Raw genomic sequence first — 19,206 nt, 5'->3', positions numbered from 1 at the left:
TTGTATCTCTCACTGCTGCTCCAAGGGGGCTGTGACCTCCCTTGCTCAGCAAGTATCAAAGCAGGCTTAATCAGAAATGAGAACTCAGGCCCACCTCCAGAAAAGAAAGACTCCTGAGCTCAATCACCCCTGCAGCCATTCCACATGGCATCCCCATCGCTCTCAGGGAGGAGACAAGAGTCTTGTTTGGAGAAGAAGACAGGGCACTTTAAGGAAAATGAGATTCTTTGCGGATAAGTCATTCCTCTCATAATAAGGCTAAGACTTGCACTTCTAAGCACATCCCTGACTTGGGAGATTTAGCCCAATTAATCACAAATATGAAGCCCAGAAGGAAAGGTAAAGTTCAGTGTGAGCAACATGTGCCTCTGGGTTGCATTAAAAACAGAAGAATGAAATCACCACATTAGAACCACAAGCCAAAGAGACCATTAAGGTTAATTGATTTTGGAACCTCAAGTTGTTATGTGAGTACTGACACTGAGAAAGCACCCTGTGAAATCTGTCAGCTGGCCACCTTGTTGCTTTCCAGAATCAGCCTCACAGATGGCATTTTGCAGGACAGCTTCAGAGAGAAGAGAGGTCTGCTTTCAAGTTTCAGCATAGGTGCTCATTAGTCCCACAAATCTAAGGAAGTCACAAGCACAAGAGCTGCCTATACACGCACCTGAACATGGCAAGTGAAACACACCTCTGGTTTAGTAACTTCTAAGCACTGAAGTTGCCCTCCAAGCTGTGCTAACTTTATTCAGGTATAACTCAGAATTGCACGGATTTGAAAATTTTAAGCCAATGTCCTTCCAACAATTCACTGCTTGTTACAGACAGTTATTGGAAATGGCCATAAATATTAAACAAACACTGGAAACATGACATGGACAAATTCCTTTCTGACAGACAGCTTACCACTGTTTTCATAACAGGAACAGCCACTGGACACAGTCGTACAATTGAGCAGGGAGCCTATCGACAAAGGCTACAGATTTTAGCCTCAATCCCTCCCACCTGTCCAAAAACAAAACAAAACAAACCAACCCCATCACAAAAATACTCAACTGCTGAACTTACTGATTGTAACTGATTGTAACTCCACTAGTCACATAGGAAGGAGAAGCCCTCACAGAGGAAGTCTGTCCATAAAAGCTAATCCTGCAAAAAGGGAAATGTCACACAACATTGTGGTTTTCTGTAAAGAGAAACCACAACAGAAAGCTATTCGTATCATTTGCATACTATAAACAAGATAAAAGGAGCAGATTAACCACTACTTTTAAAAACTATCACTTATTTTCGTAATGCTCTGGTCAGTCCTGGTCACAGCTGTGCGAAGACCAATGGAGACTCAACTTCTTCAAGTAAGTGCCCTGAATTTTAGGTCCCAAGCCACTTGTCCTGTGAGCCTGGAGACAGTGAAGGGTCACTGCCTACAAGGGCTGCTGCTAGACCTCAACAAATTTCAGCTTTTCAAAAGGTGCTCCCTGCACCTGCAGTTATTCCCATGTGTGGAGAAGGCCTCTCTCATGTCACTTATCAGACATTTAATGGAACAACTAACTCTAAACCCACATGGGGTGGAGGGAGATGTGGACACCTAATTTCTGCATTTCATGTATCTCCTCACCTGAACACCTATTTTCATGACCCTCAGAGGGGCTCCCTGCCACTGAGGTCCTGACCTCTCCATACAACCAGGCTCAAATTAATTACTATGTTTGAAAGTGACACAAGAGAACAGGTGACAGGACAGAACAATCATATTGATTCCCTCAGAGTACCAACAAAGCCCAACCACAAAACACACACACAGAGTAGTAATCACTTATGATGATTACTAGTAAACACTTATGGAGCAACACAAAAACTCAGAGCCACATCTCTCATACAGCCAGTGAGGTGCCTGCACTCTAAATGAACGAACCATCACCATACCAGTAGAGGTTATTTCTCCACAGATTTCCATGCAGGATACCATACATAACAGCAGCAGCCAGGATAAAAACCAGGAGAATTCGTTTCATGACTGATAAACCTGAAATACAAGAAAAACAAAACAAGAAACTGAAATGCAAGATGAATTAATACATGAACTTTTCCTAAAGCATCTGGAAACCTACAAAAGAAAAGTTATTGTTATTACAGCCATTGTCTACCACCACAAGTCTGGCAGGTGATCCCTCCACTTTGGATTCTCACACAAAGACCCAGTGTCAGGAGATGAATGCTGCTTTGCACTTACCATGTGTGTGTACTCTGCATAGAAGCACGGGTTCATTCTAGGTTCTCTCTGAAGACATCTGAGAGTAGAACTCTCTTCTGTCCACTGGCAGCCCAAAGAAACCAGCTGGCCTTTATAGGTACCTGTGCTTCTCTTGCTCCTCGTGCCACACACTATCAGTTTCCGTAATTACACAGTTAAACAAGCACTGGCACAGCGCAGGACGCAGATAGGCTGATGCTGATGAAACAGAACAGGGTATGAGCTGCCACAAATTTCTACTAATTTTTTTAGGATTGCTGAATGTTCTTAAAATTCCAGTTTTGACATTTAAAGATGCACTGAAACTATTTGCTTATACCTGCACAGTCTTCAGCTCCTGACACAAGCCAAACTTCATTGCTCAAGCAACAGAAAAATGTTATTTTCACACATTACAAAGTGAGGAAGAAAAGTTAAAACCCCATCTGTTGAACTTGTGAAGCTATAGAAAAACATCAGAGAAAGTGTTCATTTTTCAAATAGAGTTTGCACCTCATTGCACAGTCTAGTGAAAGAAAAACAGAGAAATATCAGGAACTCACGTATCTGGCAAGACAGACTGAAGGAAAATCAAGTCCTGTATTGCTCACATCTTACACAGTGAGCAGCCTTTTCAGTAGCTATGAATGAACTGTTGTTGGTTAATCTTGTGGAAGTCCAAAATAGCCACTCCAGCCACATGTTACTGTGGAAATTTACTTGAGAGGTACAGCCTTCTAGTATTTCACTTCTCCCCCATCATGGGAAGCAGGGTCAAAGCACACAATGCATATATACACCTACTTGCCTATCTATATTTTAAAGTGAACTGAACAAACAGCTGTCCAGCAAAACAAGCCATATCCAAACATACTACTTCATTTTCCAAGAGGAGAACCTTGGCCTCTATGGCTTGTTTTTATACCTTTTTAATTTTCTTTTTTTTAGAGTCCATGTTGCTTTTTAGTCTTTAGAGTTGCTGTTATTTTAACCAGCTCTAAGGCAATAAAACTCAAGGTGGATATAGTCCAAGTGATTTACAGCAATATGCTTTATGCTAGTAATATCCTAATATCTCATTTTGAAGGCCAAGAAACTACGAGAGAGCCTTTTTGTTATTAGAAATTGAAAACCAAATTGCTGCCACTCATATTCCTTCACTCCTGAAGAAGTACCCAACAGTGTCACCACTACCTGAGTGCAACAACCCACTACTTCCTTATTCATTTCCACTCATATCTTTCACCAGAATTTAATTGTAGCATTAGAGTGGTTTTATAACAGTATCTACCAGTAACAAAGACATGCAATGAACGAGGTAGAATCTATCAACCTGAACTATCCTACAGGCTATCCTGCTCTGTTTTGGAAGAAATACTTCCTAAGCTGCAGCTGTTGCAATTCCAATCTTTCAACCCTCTTTGGGAAGTAGCACTGCCTCCCTTCAGCTCCAATTCTCTTGACTCTACCTGAAGGGTCACTGCAACTTAGTCTTGACAGTCACTCCCAACTTCTAGAGCAATCTGTAAGTTTTTGCAGTAATTCAGTGAGAGTCTTTCCCTAAAACTGCAAAAATAGAGGAAAACTCACCTACTGGACTCAGTCAAGTGTCATGAACAGCAACTAGCTCATAATCTGGAGTGCCATCACAAGACACATACAGGACAACTGAGGGATCAGGCCCAGCAGCATAGGTTTATGAAAGGCAGGTCCAGCTTGACCAGCCTGATGTCCTTGTATGACAGGGTGCCCTGCACAGAGGATGAGGGAAAAGCTGTGCATGGTACGTTGTATACAGAGTCCTTAGTAAAGCCTTAGACAGCATTTCCCACAGCATTCTCCTGGAGAAACTGGCTGCTCGTGGTTTGGATGGGTGTGCTCTCCACTGGGTAAAAAGCTGGCTGGCCGAGCCTAAGCAGAGTAGGGAACAAAGTTACATCCAACTGGCAGCCAGTCAGTAGTGGGGTTCCCAGGCCTCAGCCTTATTTAATATTTTTAAAGAAAAGATATGGTCTGGACAAGGGGATTAAGTACACATTGTCAGTTTGCAGGTAATACCAAGATGAGTGGGAATGTTGATCTGCTGGAGGGCAGGAAGGCTCTGCAGAAGGATCTGGACAGGCTGGATCAATGTACCAAGGCCAGGTGGAGGAGGTTTAACAAGGCCAAGTTGAACCCCTCTGTCTGGGTCACAACAATCTCATTCAGCACCACAGGCTGGGGGCAGAGTGGCTGGAAAGCTGCCTGGCAGAAAAGAACCTGGGAGTGCTGGTCAGCATTGGAAGAACATGAACCAGTGTGTGCCCACATGACCAAGAAAGCCAATGGCATCCTGGCCTGGATCAGCAAGAGTGTGGCCAACGAAATGAGGGAAGAGATCACTCCTCTGTTCTCAGTAGTGAGGTTGCACCTTGAACCCTGTGCTCAGTTTTGGGCCCCTGAGAAGGCAGAGACTGAGATGCTGGAGCAAGTCCAGAGAAGGGCAAAGCTGGTGAAGTGTCTGGAAAAGAAGCAGCTCAGTGGAGACCTTATCACGCTCTACATTACCTGAAATGAGGTTGTAGCAAGGTGGGGGTCAGTCTCTTCTCCCAGGCAACAAGTGACAGGACAAGCGGAAACAGCCAACAGCCTCAAGTTGCAACAAGGGATGTTTAGGTTAGGTATTAGGAAAAAAATTTTCTGAAAGGGTTGTCAAGTACTGGAACAGTCTGCCCAGGGAAGTGGTTGAGTCACCATCTCTGAAGGTATTTAAAAGATGTCTAACGCGGCACTTGAGGACAATGTTTGAGTGGTGGATCTGGCAGTGCAGGGCTAATGGTTGGACTCCACGATCTTTTCCAAACTAAGAGATGCTCTTACTTACTTGAAAAACACACTGCACTCTGTAGTAGTTTCTCCCTTTCACTATTAGTATTTTTTACCCCCTCCTGCTTTGAAAAGGTTTGCCAAAACATCCCACTAAAGTGAAACATCCCACTGAAGTGTTTATCTTTACTCCCCAATTCAATCAATGCAAACTTCAGTTAAACAGAACATAACAAACCAGCTCTTCAGATAAAGTAGCTAAATTAGCGACCGATTAAATTGCTGATTTTGCTGACTTCCATGTAAGAAAACCTTGCTGAAGAGTCAGACCAAGCTACAAAACAGAGAAAAGACAAGACAAAGAAAAGCAGCGCATAAAGGATCTACTAAAACCCAAAAACATTATTCATAACAGTATTATTCACAGAAGAGAAAAAAAACCTGTTCCACTTGCAAAGTATTTGCAAAGATATTCATACAGTCTGGAAAAAAAAAATCATTGAAACAAGAGAACAGAAGTCAGCATCATTCTTCAAACAGGATCATAAGAGACCTGTAACAACTTCCAGTGTTTTATGTAGGACACTCAGCCTGGCACACATGTGATAATGGGTCCACCCCATCTCCAAACAACCCATCATTAAGAGCGTACCTAACTTGGCCTTTAGAAACATAAAATGGTCTTTAATTATGTGTCTTCTCACCATCCCATCCCCCAGTGCCTGGCTTCATTCCGTGTTTGAGAGAAAGTACTGTAGCCAAGAAAGTCTTCACTAAGAAGAATGTCTTTCTTAGTCTGGTTTAGTAAACAGAACCATTGCCTTGTTTACAGAAGAAATTATTCTGGGTGCATTTTTAATGGTGACAGCATCTTCCAGCTCTTCCTTCCTATTTTAAAACAGCTGAGCATTGTAGAAAGTTAATCAAAGGAAAACAAACTCCTACTACGCAAATATTGCACTAGAAAATTCCCACAGTAAGAGATGCAAAAAAATAGGGAATTGAGAAGGAACAGTTCAGGTGGAAAACAGCAGTTCCGATCTAGTTTATTTACTTCAACACAAGAGCCAGCATATTGATTTAAGCCCATCAACCCAAGTGACAGAAGCCATGGTTCCCTCCCTTAGGTCAATGTTAGTGAAAGTTAAGCAAAACAAGGAAGACAAACCTGGAACTCAATTATTCAGTTTCCTCCACTTTCTTAAAGTCCTACAGTGATCTACACAATGAAAGGAACAAGGAACCCAGTATGACCATGCCTTATGATCATGGTGACAGCTGGTCAATTTTCTGACAGCAAGCAATGGGATGCATAAGTGTTGCAAAAAACTGATGGGCATTTTTTAACAGTAATCTAAGCTAACTTCTGTGGGTCAGCTTCCCACCTCTCCCAGAGAAGAGTTACAATTACAGAATTAGACAAGATTGACTCTGTTATGGTACTAAGAAGACCTGAGAGATCAGCCTGCATCTCCTATTGACAGACAGATGCCCCTAAGCTCCCATCAACCCACCAGAAAGACTCATTTGGGTACATGATCTATTAACTATGTAAGACCTGAGGCTAATATTTTCTTCCCTTGGTGGAAGCAGGGAACCCCCATCCTTGACAGAGGCACCATCATTCCTTACAATTAGTCTTTATTCTAGTACAGTGTGGTATAAGCCACTATCTCAGAGCCTCTGTTTATCTTCCAATTTACACATTCGGTTGATGCAGTCCTGCCACAGAATAAGCCCTGCAGGAATCTACAGCTGTTGGACTGAGCAATCAAATGACCACACTATCATCATCTTTCTTTCATGATGCTCGTAAGCCTTCCTTCCTTTCTTCCTTAAAAATTAGTAGTGTTAATAGCACAATGCAGGAGGCTTTTGCACACGTCCTACTTATTTTGTGAAGTACCTTTCACTACTACTGAAGCAGAGTTAATAAATATTTAACTATAAAGTGGTTACTACTAAATTAAATACTATGCAGCTTAAAACAGTCTCATCTCCATAAACTGTCACAAGACGATGTAAGTTCTTTGCTGCTGCCATTAAGTGACAGCCTGAAAATTTCAGCTCATTGAGACCTCAGATTCCTATCCCTTGTAGTTGTGGGGGAGGAAGTGAACTTGAAAATATGCTTTGAGCAGACCTTGAAATTTAAAAGGAGAGCAGAAAAAGCACATAAAAGCCTAATAAAGGTTTAAAAAGAAACATCAGGATTTTTAAGATGTAGTCAGTATTTTGTGGGTTTACGCTTGTGACCACCAGTCCTGCAGCACTGCTTCCTTTTGGTCAGGATGTAGCATGTGCCTGGTGAAACAACCATGCAGCAAAAGGATAATTGAGGAAGGAGTTCTCACATCATCATCTTTCTCAAGCTGTCAAAATGTGAGCACGTTATGGCACAAATATGTATTTCTTCTGCCTAATCTAAATACTATTCACCATTCACTTTTCCAGTTCTTGCTTTAAGTATGTGCATTATTTCATTGTTCATTATTCTCCCCCTCTTCAGGAAGGGAATGCTGCAGAGAGACTACATCAAAGCGCTGCTGCACAGTCTAAGAGGTACTGAAGTGGCTGAGTCAGTCTAACACCATCCCTCATTCCCATGCACCTGAAATTCTCATCATTTCCAATGTTCTTCTCGATTTTAGTTTAAGAAACTTTTGTCCTCAGAAATATTGTTTAAGTGAGATGTATTGGGTTATCCTAGCAAAATGGCTCAGAATTAAAACTAATTTTCTAACTCTCCAACAACTTGGACTTGGTTTTGAAGTTGTATATTTAACATCATCAGAATTGGAAAAGATTCTTGTTAACCCTTCCTGCCCCACACCAAACCAAAGCAGTTATTCCTGTTCCTGAAAACCTGTACAAATAATGACTTTAAAAAAACCTAAGGTTTTACTGTATCAAAATGTCACTAAGAGCTTCCAGCCTCACACCACACATACACATAGCTGCTGCTAAAGCTATTCCCTGCACTGGAAGATAAGACACTTTCTGCCCTTATCTCTTCCAACAACATGGGTATAAGCAGTAGAGAACAATTTGCTGACTGTGACAACTGATGCTTTCTTCCTCCCCAAGAGCACACCAAACTACCCATTTCACTTCCATAGTATGCAGGTAATTGGAAAAAAAAAATATTGTCTTTCCCCAAACACAACTTCTCTCTGTTAAAGAAAGTTTCCAGTGTTTCCCCTATCATTTCCTCTTTGTCCAAATACTACAGCAAGCCTGAAAAGAAACAGCAAGATAACCTTTTCTCCAACTACCCAACAGCAAGCAATGATGTCCAGTAGACATGATATCACAGCAGCAGAGGTGCTCAATAGATTTAGTCAATCTTTGCTCTTTATCAGCTCCTACAGCCAGAACTGTAGCCTCTGTTGACATTAATTTACTGTGGAGACAGAGACTAGAGCTGTGCCCATCTTTGACCTTGTGCAGTGTTTCAGGACAGGCTGAACAGATAGGTTTTAGGGCCTAAGTGCTTGTCTCCCTTCCCTTCACCATCCTGCTAATGGTGAAACATATTCTGTACCCCAAGAGACAGCAATACATTTATTACTTTGTGGACAATTCAGGATTCCTTTATTCCATTTCTGTCTTTCAATAATGGACACTGGTATTTTGTTCTTCAGTGCATAACTGCCCGTTGGGCCAAGGAAAAGGAAAAAGCAACTTAATTGGTATCTTTCACTTATGATCACTATTTCAGTTTGCTTTTGTACAGAGTCTACAAGATCTCTGCATCACTTTCCCTCTTGTGTGGCACTGCAGATGTATTTACAATCTCAGCAACTCTTCCCACACAAGCATATCCTTTGGCTAAAGGATACTGATGAAGATTTCAAGTACAGTTCAATCTACTGTACTTTCATCTCCTCTAATACTAATTTACCTAGACAGCGTATCTGGTGGAAGAGGAAGGTTAGCTCCCTTCCCAAAGGCTGAAGGCAGGCCCAGGAACAAACACAGCTCGTCTCTGTGTTTTGGGCACAACAGACAATACAGCACCCACCGCTCTCTAAACCTTGTCTCCAGCCCCACATATTCTGACCTCATCAGATCAAACAAGATTGAAAAAACACAAGCTTGTAGCCTTCCAAGACAACATGTCATCAACACAGAGGGTTTGGCAAAAGCTGCAAAAGGCCTGCACGTCCTGATTTACAATCTCATCACCATGCTCAGACTCCCTTGTTCTTACTGCACTAGATAAGGTATCATCTGTTCAGCGGTGTAACTCCCTTTTCACTCCTGTTCCCTCCCTCTGCCTGAGAACCTAGAAGCTTTTATATGTACCCCACAGTGGGGGCAGAATCAGAAAGAAATTAGAGGCTGCATGCACTCATCAGCCTGTTTCTTGGAGAGCAAAATGGCACATGGACAAGCCTAAGTCAAGTTACAAGCTTTTTAAAACTTACTGAAACAGGCCCCAGTTTGGGTGAAAAAAAAAAAAAAAATGCTGTGATCCTGTTCTCTGAGGTACCACAATCAATTAAGTGCACTGTTTCACAGAGATATCACTTTTGGGCCTACTGATGCAAAATTTCATGTCACTTCTAACTGACATGAAACACCAGTTCCACAGATGAAAAACAGAAGCACAAAGTATCAACCAGTGAGTGCATCCTGCCAGAAAATCCGGGTGAGCAAAACACAAGGGAGCACGGGCATTAGGTACCACTGAAATGGCCCTCGAGGAAGAGCAGTATTGAGTGAACTGTCTGAGGCTGAGTTCTTCAGCCCTGCTGAGAGGCAGAACATGTCACCTCCAGCTTGGGGCTATCACAGGGTTGCTATGCCACCCTTGAGATCCAAGCTAATATTTTGGCTGATTAGCACAGCGCAGTGTGGATCCCTGGCACCAGCTCAAGGTGACAGCAGGCTCCATGGCATGGTGCAGACACACAATTAAAACTGCAATCACAAAAAAGAGATACCAGATGAAAAATATCAATCCAGTTAAGTGCTGTTTTTAATTATTTTTCCCCTCCAAGATAGAAAACAATATTCTTTCATGTTCCAAGATGGCTTAGGACTCATTCCAATAATGGACACACAGTTAAACACTGCTAACTTAAGCTTAAAAGTCAGCCCTGGATAGACCCAAATCCAACTTGTGCCTTTGAGGGGGAAGGAGAATAATAACTACTGGATTCTTATCTAACTGGTGCTTTGTAAGTATCACAGACTTCCAGAAACATTGCCTATAATTACAATCAAGAGCAAAGTCCACAGCCTCATCTTCTTGCCTGCTTTTGTGCCTTGAGATGAGGGAGAACAAGAAAGAAGGAACAGACATTTCCATACGCTTTCCCTGTCCTGACCACCTACAGCCCTCCCATCAACACACTTCACTTCTTTTCCCTCCTTCTTCCTCCTGTGTACTTGGAACACAGACGAGCTGTTTCTGTCATGGCCAGCAGCCACAGAGAAGCAGGGGAGTACACAAACAATTATTTGGGGTTTGGTCAAAAGCTAACCTCTGCATGCAAAGTCAAACACAAGCATGAGCTGAGCACAGACAGCTCTGCTTCCTCAACTCCCAAAGCTTTAACCAAGCGTAACAAATCCAGCTCTAACTGTATCTTAAAAAAATATATATCAAACCCCCACACGCAGTCAGTAATACAACCTTAGCTGACAGAATATTTCCTAGCCCTCTTACGTTCTCCCAGATTAACCTTTAAAGCTTTAGCCAGCCTAAGCTAGGTTGCTATTTATATATTACACATCATAGGTGTCTGTATAATACATGAAAGAACAAAGGCAGAGAATGGGTGCTATAAATCCATGCAGCTCCTCCTGCAAGATGTGGTGACGGCGCTGTTCTTTCCCAGTCTCTTTCCCTTTTTACTTCAGCTCTTTTTCCAGAAGGGACTGGAATATAAACAAGCCATGCAATATGTTCTGGGGGTCAGAGTTCAGGTCATTTTCTTCTCATACTTTGACTTGTACAACTGAAAGGTTTCAGTCAACTTGAGCTGCTCTTCCTGCAAGGAATAGAGCATTGCAATTTTGAGTTGTTTTGCTTCTTCACCTCCTTTTAAGAAAACCAAGACCACACAAATACTACACAATGCTTGAAAAAACAGAAGATTACTAATAGAAAGATATGCAACCCAGTACTACATCAGTTACTCATTCACACCACTGTTCTTTGTCCGCAAGTGCCTGCAGAATCAAAAGATTGAGGTCAAACAAGCAATCCTTCTTAGGTTTCCCAGAGAGAAAAAAAAATGGAAAAAAGTGGAAGGAGAAATGGCTGGAAAATGGTGAATTAGTCAGGTTTCAAAACAGTTCAGTTACATACCATATCCGGCTCACTGTTTTTCCTCCAGGAACTATGATCAACCTAAACAAATAAGGGTCCAACCAGAAAATTTGATCTGTATTTATTATATGTGCACACTCACTACAGCATTAAGTTCACCTTAAAACAAGGCACACTTTGTTTTCTGACAATACCTAGGATATCCAAAACACCCTGGCTGACTTGGAGCTAGTGATTTAACCACAGCTCTCACTAAAACAGCTTGAATTATAAAACTAAATCTACCAGTCGGGGGGGAGAATCTCATCACTAGGTTAAAATAAATCCCCCTCCCAAAATCCAAGAAAGCAAAACACATACAAAAAACACAACCCCAAAGCCCACTCACAAGCAAAATTAAGGCTCTCAAGGACAGAGGGAAAAACATGGTGGGCTTTTTGTTGCCTTTTTTCCCCGAAGGATAACAGAGGGCCGATTTACTAGCTCCGCTACCAGCACCTGAAGAATTAAATGCTCCCCATCTACACTGACAGTAAATCCCAAGTAGATCAGACTATTTTCTCACCTCACTATAACAGTATAAATCCTGATCCATACTGGTGTCAGAATCTGCCCCTATACAGAAACAGGTGCTTTTTGTATGACTAGTTTTCACAGTAACATTTGTAAACCCCAGTCATGATAAATTTCAAATGCACTAGGACTGCCATCATCAGATGGCACAGCTTTTTACTATAATTTTTATTGTCCATATTTTACCATATTTTAGAAAGGAACAGGTTACATTACACTGGTTTGTGTTGATTAAGAGGTCCAGAAAATAGGTGTTAACATGCACCTGGCCAGCATACAAAACTGAACAGTTAAATTTTCATTTAAATAACATGCCAAGTATTTCTGTAGTCAGAGCCCCAAACACAGTATGTTTCTTCATTTTTGCTGCATTGTTCCTTGTGTTGCCTCAACTGCCAAAGGGAAAAAAACCCCCCAAAAAACCAGAGCCTCCCCCCGCAAAAAACCCTAAATCCCCAGCTGCTTGTGATGCAATTTACCCCAATAGCAAATCCTGCAAGTCAATCTGCTGCAATGCATCTGGGCAGACGAGAGCTCTGGGATTCTCAGGAATGCAGCAAAACAAGTAAGTGAAAAGTGTAAAGCTAAATTAATTCAGGGAGGGAAGAAAATGGAGATAAGTGGTAGCACTTACCCCACACTACTACAAAATCTTGGAAGCTTCTCACAGCAGGGATCCTGCCAGCTCAGGAGAAATCTGCAGGACACCAGCAGTTTGAGCAGCTTCTCTGATAATGTTAATGCCTTACATTTCCCAGTGCTCCCAATGAATGCATTCATGTTGCCTTTGGATCATGATAATTAATCAGAACACAAAACTTCAGTGCTAACTACCATCAGAAAACTAATCCCAAACTGACAATGCCAAACTGGAAAAGCTTGAATATTGTAAACATTAAGACTATTTTCACAAGCCTTCTTTATACACAGCTTTGTTTTCTTAGCACTAAAGCTCAAATATATTATTTACAATGACAACAAAACCACCCATAAGAAAAGCTCTAATGAGCAGCTTCATAATTGTGAAAATACTTTGTGGACATAGAATGTTATAAAACTCACAAAGAACTGTTGTACAGTCTGCATCAGAGCCTGTATCTGATCCCCTAAAGGCTTTTAATGCTTTGTTTTGTTTCTTAAATGTGAAAGCAAAAACTACCACATAGAATATCCCATCAGTGCATATCCTGAGGACTGAGAAGCTACAAGATACACAGCACTGTAGAAAAATGTAGTCCTGTAAAACATTTAACAGTGTAAAGTCCTGGCATCTTGTCTGAACGGGAAAGGTTACCGGTGAATCTACTTGCATTAAATGTAAAAAAAAAAAAAAAAAAAAGATTAATTGTTCGTAAGGTAGTGAGCTTCCCAAGCAGAACAAAGATGAAAATGTATCTGAGTTCAGCATTTAGAGTATCAGTCATTGTGTTTCCTTAAACAAAACTGGAATCAAATTCATAATAAAAACAAAGAACAAAGGAGCAGGCTAAACAACATAAAACCAGAACTGCAATTCTTCACAGAGCAACTGTTAGTTGCTGTTAACAGAATTCAGCTCCTTGCAGAAAAGTTTGCACATGTCCATTTATGTACTTCTGTGTATCCAGAGCAACAAAATGGTACTAGAATAGTCTGTATTGCAGTGCGAACTTTTAATGGGCATCCAACTTATAGTGCAGTTCAAAGTCCTGAATTATGCACTTCAGTTTTCCTACCTATACAAGAGGAAAGCTAATTATATCTGATGGTAATCTTCAACTGCCATCTGTCTCGGAGGAAAGCTGCCTACATTAGTCACTACAGCATGCTGGGAAAGCTTATATGTTTTTCTCAGTGCTACACAGAGACACCCATTTAGAGGACTTTCAGACTTCAATCCTCACTCACTGAAGGTTAAACACAACCCATTTCCTCCCCAAAACTGAAAACTGATGTATTGCTTCCTTTTCTCTCTTTTTTTTTTTTTTCCATTGAAAAAGACAGTCACACCGAAAACTGAAGGGAATCAAAGGTGCCTGTCACCCCACCCACGCATCTTCTTTGCCGGTCTCACAGCCCTCCTGCTCGGCGTTGCCGAAATGCCTGGAAGCCCAGACGAGAGCAAGGAGGCACAAAGGCAGCCAGGCAGGAAACTGAGGGCAGGCTGCGCACACAGCCTGGTCTCTGCTAGAGCCATGGCTTCACACCGTACCTTCTCCTGGATATCACAGTTCCCTCTGCCAGTTTGTTTTGCTCTTTTACAATCCAAGTCTGGTTTGCTGTAGGTGAAACAGCGTCTGTTTTTGCTGTTCAATTCTGTTTCACCAGTCCTTAAATGCAAAATGAAGACGAGTATCTTCAGGACTGTAGAACTTTAAACAGATTAACTATCCTCCCTTACCTGATCTTTTCTGAGCATTGGACATGCTCAGGGCTGCATGTGAAACCATCTCCTCTGATGACAAGTGAGTAAAAAGCGAGATCACATCAGGGCAATAGATTTCGTGGCACAGATCTGCTCTCCCATAACCAAACTGGCCCATGCTGCACCAGGGATAAAACATAAAGTCTAGTATGTCCCTCAGCATAAAACCTGAATACACTGCACCTGCTGTGTTGCCTACTGACATCTTTTCTTGCTACCCTGACCACGCTAAATACAGCTCAGCCTCCGCATCACCATGTCCTATCAGATTGCTGTTCATGCCAAAGCCGATGCAGAACTCCATTAGAGCATGAAATGCCATACAGTAAAAGGCTTTTTGTTCTGTTCTATCGCATGTGTTCTCAGCATGAAATGAGATTTATGCAACCATACCCTGTATGCGTGCATGCATGCCCTTTCCTTCCTTCGCTACAGAACTTTTGAACCCCTTTGGCTGATTTCAGTCAAATGTGAGAGATTAGGAACTTAATGTGTTTGAGACCTGCACAAGTTTTGCAAAAATAAACACCCAGCTGAGTAGAACAAAGAAACTCTATACATTCATTTTTCATTAAGCATCAGAAAGTACATACAACAAAAAGAGATCAAAAATCTGGTTTCATTGTATCTTGTCACACAACTGTGTGGTAAAGCCTCCAGCCACTGAGAAAAAAAAAGTGCTCAGATTTTGAAATGCCTTGCACAAACAGGTAAGTGTCCAAATTTTCCAAAAGAGTTGTATGAAGTTCAACATTTTAGGTATCTTTTTCAACCACTTAACAGGTAGTGTTTGCTGACTTCAGTCACCCAGCTTCAAAAAGCCACTTGAACACTAACCAGTATTTATTATAGGTAATGTTCTCTGTGAAAACTGAAGAATGAGCTATTTTATTTCACTTTACATTTCTTTCTGCAAAGCTCTGAACAACATCTTCAATTTAGGTTAGAAATCTTCAACACAAAACCGACAGCTGTAGGCTAAGCCATCTAAGAACCAATGTCCAAAGCTGAAAACAAATTATAGTGTGCCATTAGCACAGAAGAATGAAAATAACTATTCCGTTTAAATTGTTTCAATTAAAATGAAGTAGCAGTATTTCCTGAACATGTACTGCAGGAAAAGGCAGTCACTCTTAAGAAACTGTACAAATGGTATGTACACTAACCAGCATTTTAATCATCTGGCTACTCAAAAGCCAGTTTACACACCTGACCTGTGCTCCACAGCACAAGGTGAGCAATGAAGGCACAAGAAACACTCTTGTGTCAGACCAGTGTCCAGCTAGAAACACTCTTGTGTCAGACCAGTGTCCAGCTAGCCCAGTTCTGTCTCCAGCAGTGACAGCAGGAGATTATTTAGGGACAGCATTTCATGGACATTCTGTGTTTCATTCCCCTTGTCCACACGTTCCCGCACATCTCAACTTTCTGAGAATGGAAAATTAAAACTGCCATGTGTCGCTATAAAACTGGGATGGGGTGAAGGACAGGCTTATAGAGCACTTCAGTTTCTCAGCTGAGACGAGTGTCATCCTGCCTTACTAAAAACTGAAAAGTATTTGGGAAAGCAAAGCTAGCCGTAGTTGTAACAGTTTCCTTCAGGGGGGAAACAAAAAATCAAACCCAGGTTTCTGTCAGACATAAAATGAGAAGGCAATAATTCGTCTACAGAAGTGGCATGATCCAAACTAGCTACCACATGCCAGCAAGCCTTGGGCACATTCAGCAATCTGGACAAATCCTAACTTGTTTCCATGCTTCACCTAGTGGATTTAATATTATGGCTCCATTTAATCTTGTGCAAATGTTGTGTTCAAACAAACCTTACAGCCTATCTCCCATCTACACCACTAACCTCCTCCCGGTCTCAGTCCCACACATCAACTTCAGACTACCCAAAGCACTGCAGAGATAGAGATGATGTTTCCTGGGTGCTCAGATGTGACAGTGGTGGATGATAGAGACTGGCAGATTCCATAGCTTCAAAGAACCAGGAAATTCTTCAAAGAAACCTATTTTAAATGCCAAAGGATGAACAAGGTTTCATTCAGCAACAGCTCCTGGGCAGCAAACATATTCCTGTCTCTTCACTGCAGTGAGAAAAACCCACAGGTTCTTCCCTTGCATTATGCTTGGGTGCTTGTATGCCCGTTACCAAACAGGTAATTTCGCCCCCCCACATCACTGTGTCGGCAAAAAACTGTCAGCACCCACCTCCACAAATTACCTGCACAGGAGGGAGCTATGGAAACCTACAATTACATGAGAGAAAAAAAAAAATTATGGCAAAACCACAACTTCGATTTCTTTCTTACCCTAAGAAAAGGAGTTCTCCTCTCATTCCACATGCGATGCAATTTATATTTTATACATACACACACACACATTCTGTATTGACTATTAAATGGCCATCACATTTCCTACGCCTACCTCTGCTAAGGCTCTAGATAAGCTCATGTCCCTCACACCATTCTCATTTCACTGCTGGCCTCAGGACTCTGAGGAGCAGGGAAAACAGGCAGTGTCTGGATACCACTGCAATGCAAATGTCAGTCTGCAGATCCAGTCTAAGAACTTTTCTGAGCTCTGCAGCAGCTGATCCTTATTTGTCTCTGAGCTGTGATCACAACAAAGGCTAAAAACTTCTTTTAAAAGTGAGTTGAAGAGTCTGTGGAAATCTAAGACTGCTAACCACACACCTCATAATCTAAGTTTCCTACTGGGTAGTGGCCCAAAAGAAAGCAATGCTGCAGCTCGCGAAATGGAAACTTGCACTGTAAATCAACAGATGTTAAGAGCTTCAGTGATTAAGACAGACCTTCATTTCACTCCTGCCTGCTCTGAAAACCAGTTCCTAGATTACTCCATGCCAGCTCTCCTAACAGGAGGAAGGATCAACTGGCTCCGTAGGTTTTCCAGCCTTCCCTTCCCAGTCACAGCAAGTGGAGGGTATTTCGACTTTTTTACCTCACTCTTCCTGGCTCCCCAGTTACACCTTGAATGTAAAAAACAGCTCCGGCACACCATACTCCCACTTTAGTGTTGCTGCCAGGGTTTGGAGCAGAGGTAACCGAACAGCTCCACACAAACTTTATGGGGACGCTCATAATTTGCTCCCTCTGTGACAGTGCTGTAAAGAGTCTTCCTCATGGTATACCAAGGCTGCACTTTTGCCTTTGAGAGCAAAGAACAACCAATCTGGAAGGCTGAAGAGCCAATCCACCTAAGCAAAATGAACTTAAAAAGGACATGGTATTTTAGAATGATAGGTACAGAACACAGCAAGAAGCACTGCTGCAGAGTATTTAATCACATTCTGTACCTGCATTTTCTCAGTCCGTTCTTCAAAAGGTGGTGACACTGCACGTGACCCACACAATCCCTATTTTTCCTTCACAGCCCACACTAAGACTGCTCATCACTTTTCAACCTTTCTGTACAAATATCTGCTACTGATATCAGTGATTAATACACTAAACTGCAAAGTGAGAGCTGTTAAAAGGTGATTTCTAAAGAAAACAACAGCTTGCACACCCTGTTTTCCTGCAGACAGCAATACACATCAAATCAAGAAAACCTGAGATTTTAGGCTCTTCTGTAGAAGGAGGATAAAAGAAAGATTTAATGCTTTAAGAAATTCACACAACCAATAATATGTAGCTTTATTTTCATTTCCCTTGAAGGCTGTGAACAGATACAGAAGCAACTGTATGTCCCACAGCAGAAACAGAAGAAACTGGATTAAAGGGGAAGTTCAGGGGGGTTTTATTCTGCTACAAAGCTGCAGTATTTTGAGTCAATAGACAGTAAAAAATAGACTCTGAAAAAGGAAAAAATTCTGTATACTCAGTTACCCCATATTAATTATTAGCTTTTCTATGAGGCTAGAGAAATTGATGAATGAATTATTCAAATGAATGACAAGTTACATGTCATAAGCTTGAAAAACTAAACTCAACACACAGTGCACACTTCAACTGATTTAGTTAACGCACTACAAACATCTATAGGGAAAGTTTTCCATTAAAAAAAAAAAAAAGTATTTCAAGTAGTCTTCAGCCCATTTCTAAAATGCATTTAACTACGGAGCCATAGCAAAGTACCTCACATCATACACAACGCAAAACTCACCATTTATGTTTGTAAGTAAAATAATTTTAATGTTAATGTACAAAGACAAACAAAGCAAGATCCTGTGCTACAGTTCAAGCAATACTGTGGAGGAAAAAAAACAACACCCAAACAAAACCAAGAGCCTTTCCTCAAAAGCCCCTTGGAGTCAATGGTACAGATAACCTCACGGAGACTCATGGTGGTCTCACAAGCTTTATCTTCAAATGCTTCATTTGATTGCATCCTCTTCTAGGCCAATGTACTTGAATCAACACCCAGGAGCATATGAAGCAACACACAAGAAGAAAACCACAAATCAGCCGAAGTAGGTTTATGTTAAGTTTTCCAAACCTGCGTTGGGAAGACAAACCAAATCTTTACCAAGAGACACTAATCACAGCGTGCCCAGAAACTAACAAAGAGAACAAGCCCAAGATAAAAGTGCTAATGGCACAGCTAAGCTATCATAACAGCTTCTATGCAAAAATAAACACCTAAGGAAGCAAGCAATCACTGAAAATCTTCTAAGACTGCCTCTGCTTGTAAGCTATCAAAGTCTCGAGAAGGAGGTGAAGGAGAAGCATCTCAAGCACTTCCTGCTGCAAAGGAGGCCTGTCACCACATCACCTGCTGTACTTCCCTCCTCAGCGAGGCAACTTCCCCGTGTAATTGCGAAAGCCATTATTTAGCAGCACACAGAGTACATACCAACATATCTTGTCAATCACCTTGGTCTAGCCAAAACACTATAACTCATCTATTTCCCCACCTCTCTATAACTTAGGACTCAGG

At 41.6% G+C, this 19,206-nt stretch overlaps 1 protein-coding gene across 6 annotated transcripts in view; it reads right to left on the bottom strand.

The window, feature by feature from the left end:
- ST3GAL6 (ST3 beta-galactoside alpha-2,3-sialyltransferase 6) overlaps positions 1–19,206 on the bottom strand; it is a 72,935-nt gene that overhangs the window by 21,496 nt on the left and 32,233 nt on the right. For 3 of the 6 annotated variants that reach the window (XM_082277970.1, XM_082277971.1, XM_082277969.1), the window contains 2 exons: positions 1,930–2,029; positions 1,069–1,149 (listed from right to left, as the gene is read on the bottom strand). In XM_082277970.1, the coding sequence (XP_082134096.1) occupies positions 1,069–1,149; positions 1,930–2,018 (170 nt within the window). In that variant the 5' untranslated portion in view covers positions 2,019–2,029. Of the gene's footprint in view, positions 1–1,068; positions 1,150–1,929; positions 2,030–2,236; positions 2,456–2,799; positions 2,873–19,206 lie in introns of those variants that run through there. The other 3 variants (XM_082277973.1, XM_082277974.1, XM_082277972.1) reach the window with 2 other exon arrangements.

Source organism: Coloeus monedula (assembly GCF_965178545.1).
Source record: "Coloeus monedula genome assembly, chromosome: 3".
Taxonomy (NCBI): Eukaryota; Metazoa; Chordata; class Aves; order Passeriformes; family Corvidae; genus Coloeus; species Coloeus monedula.
This window is presented reverse-complemented; position numbering and strand designations above follow the sequence as displayed.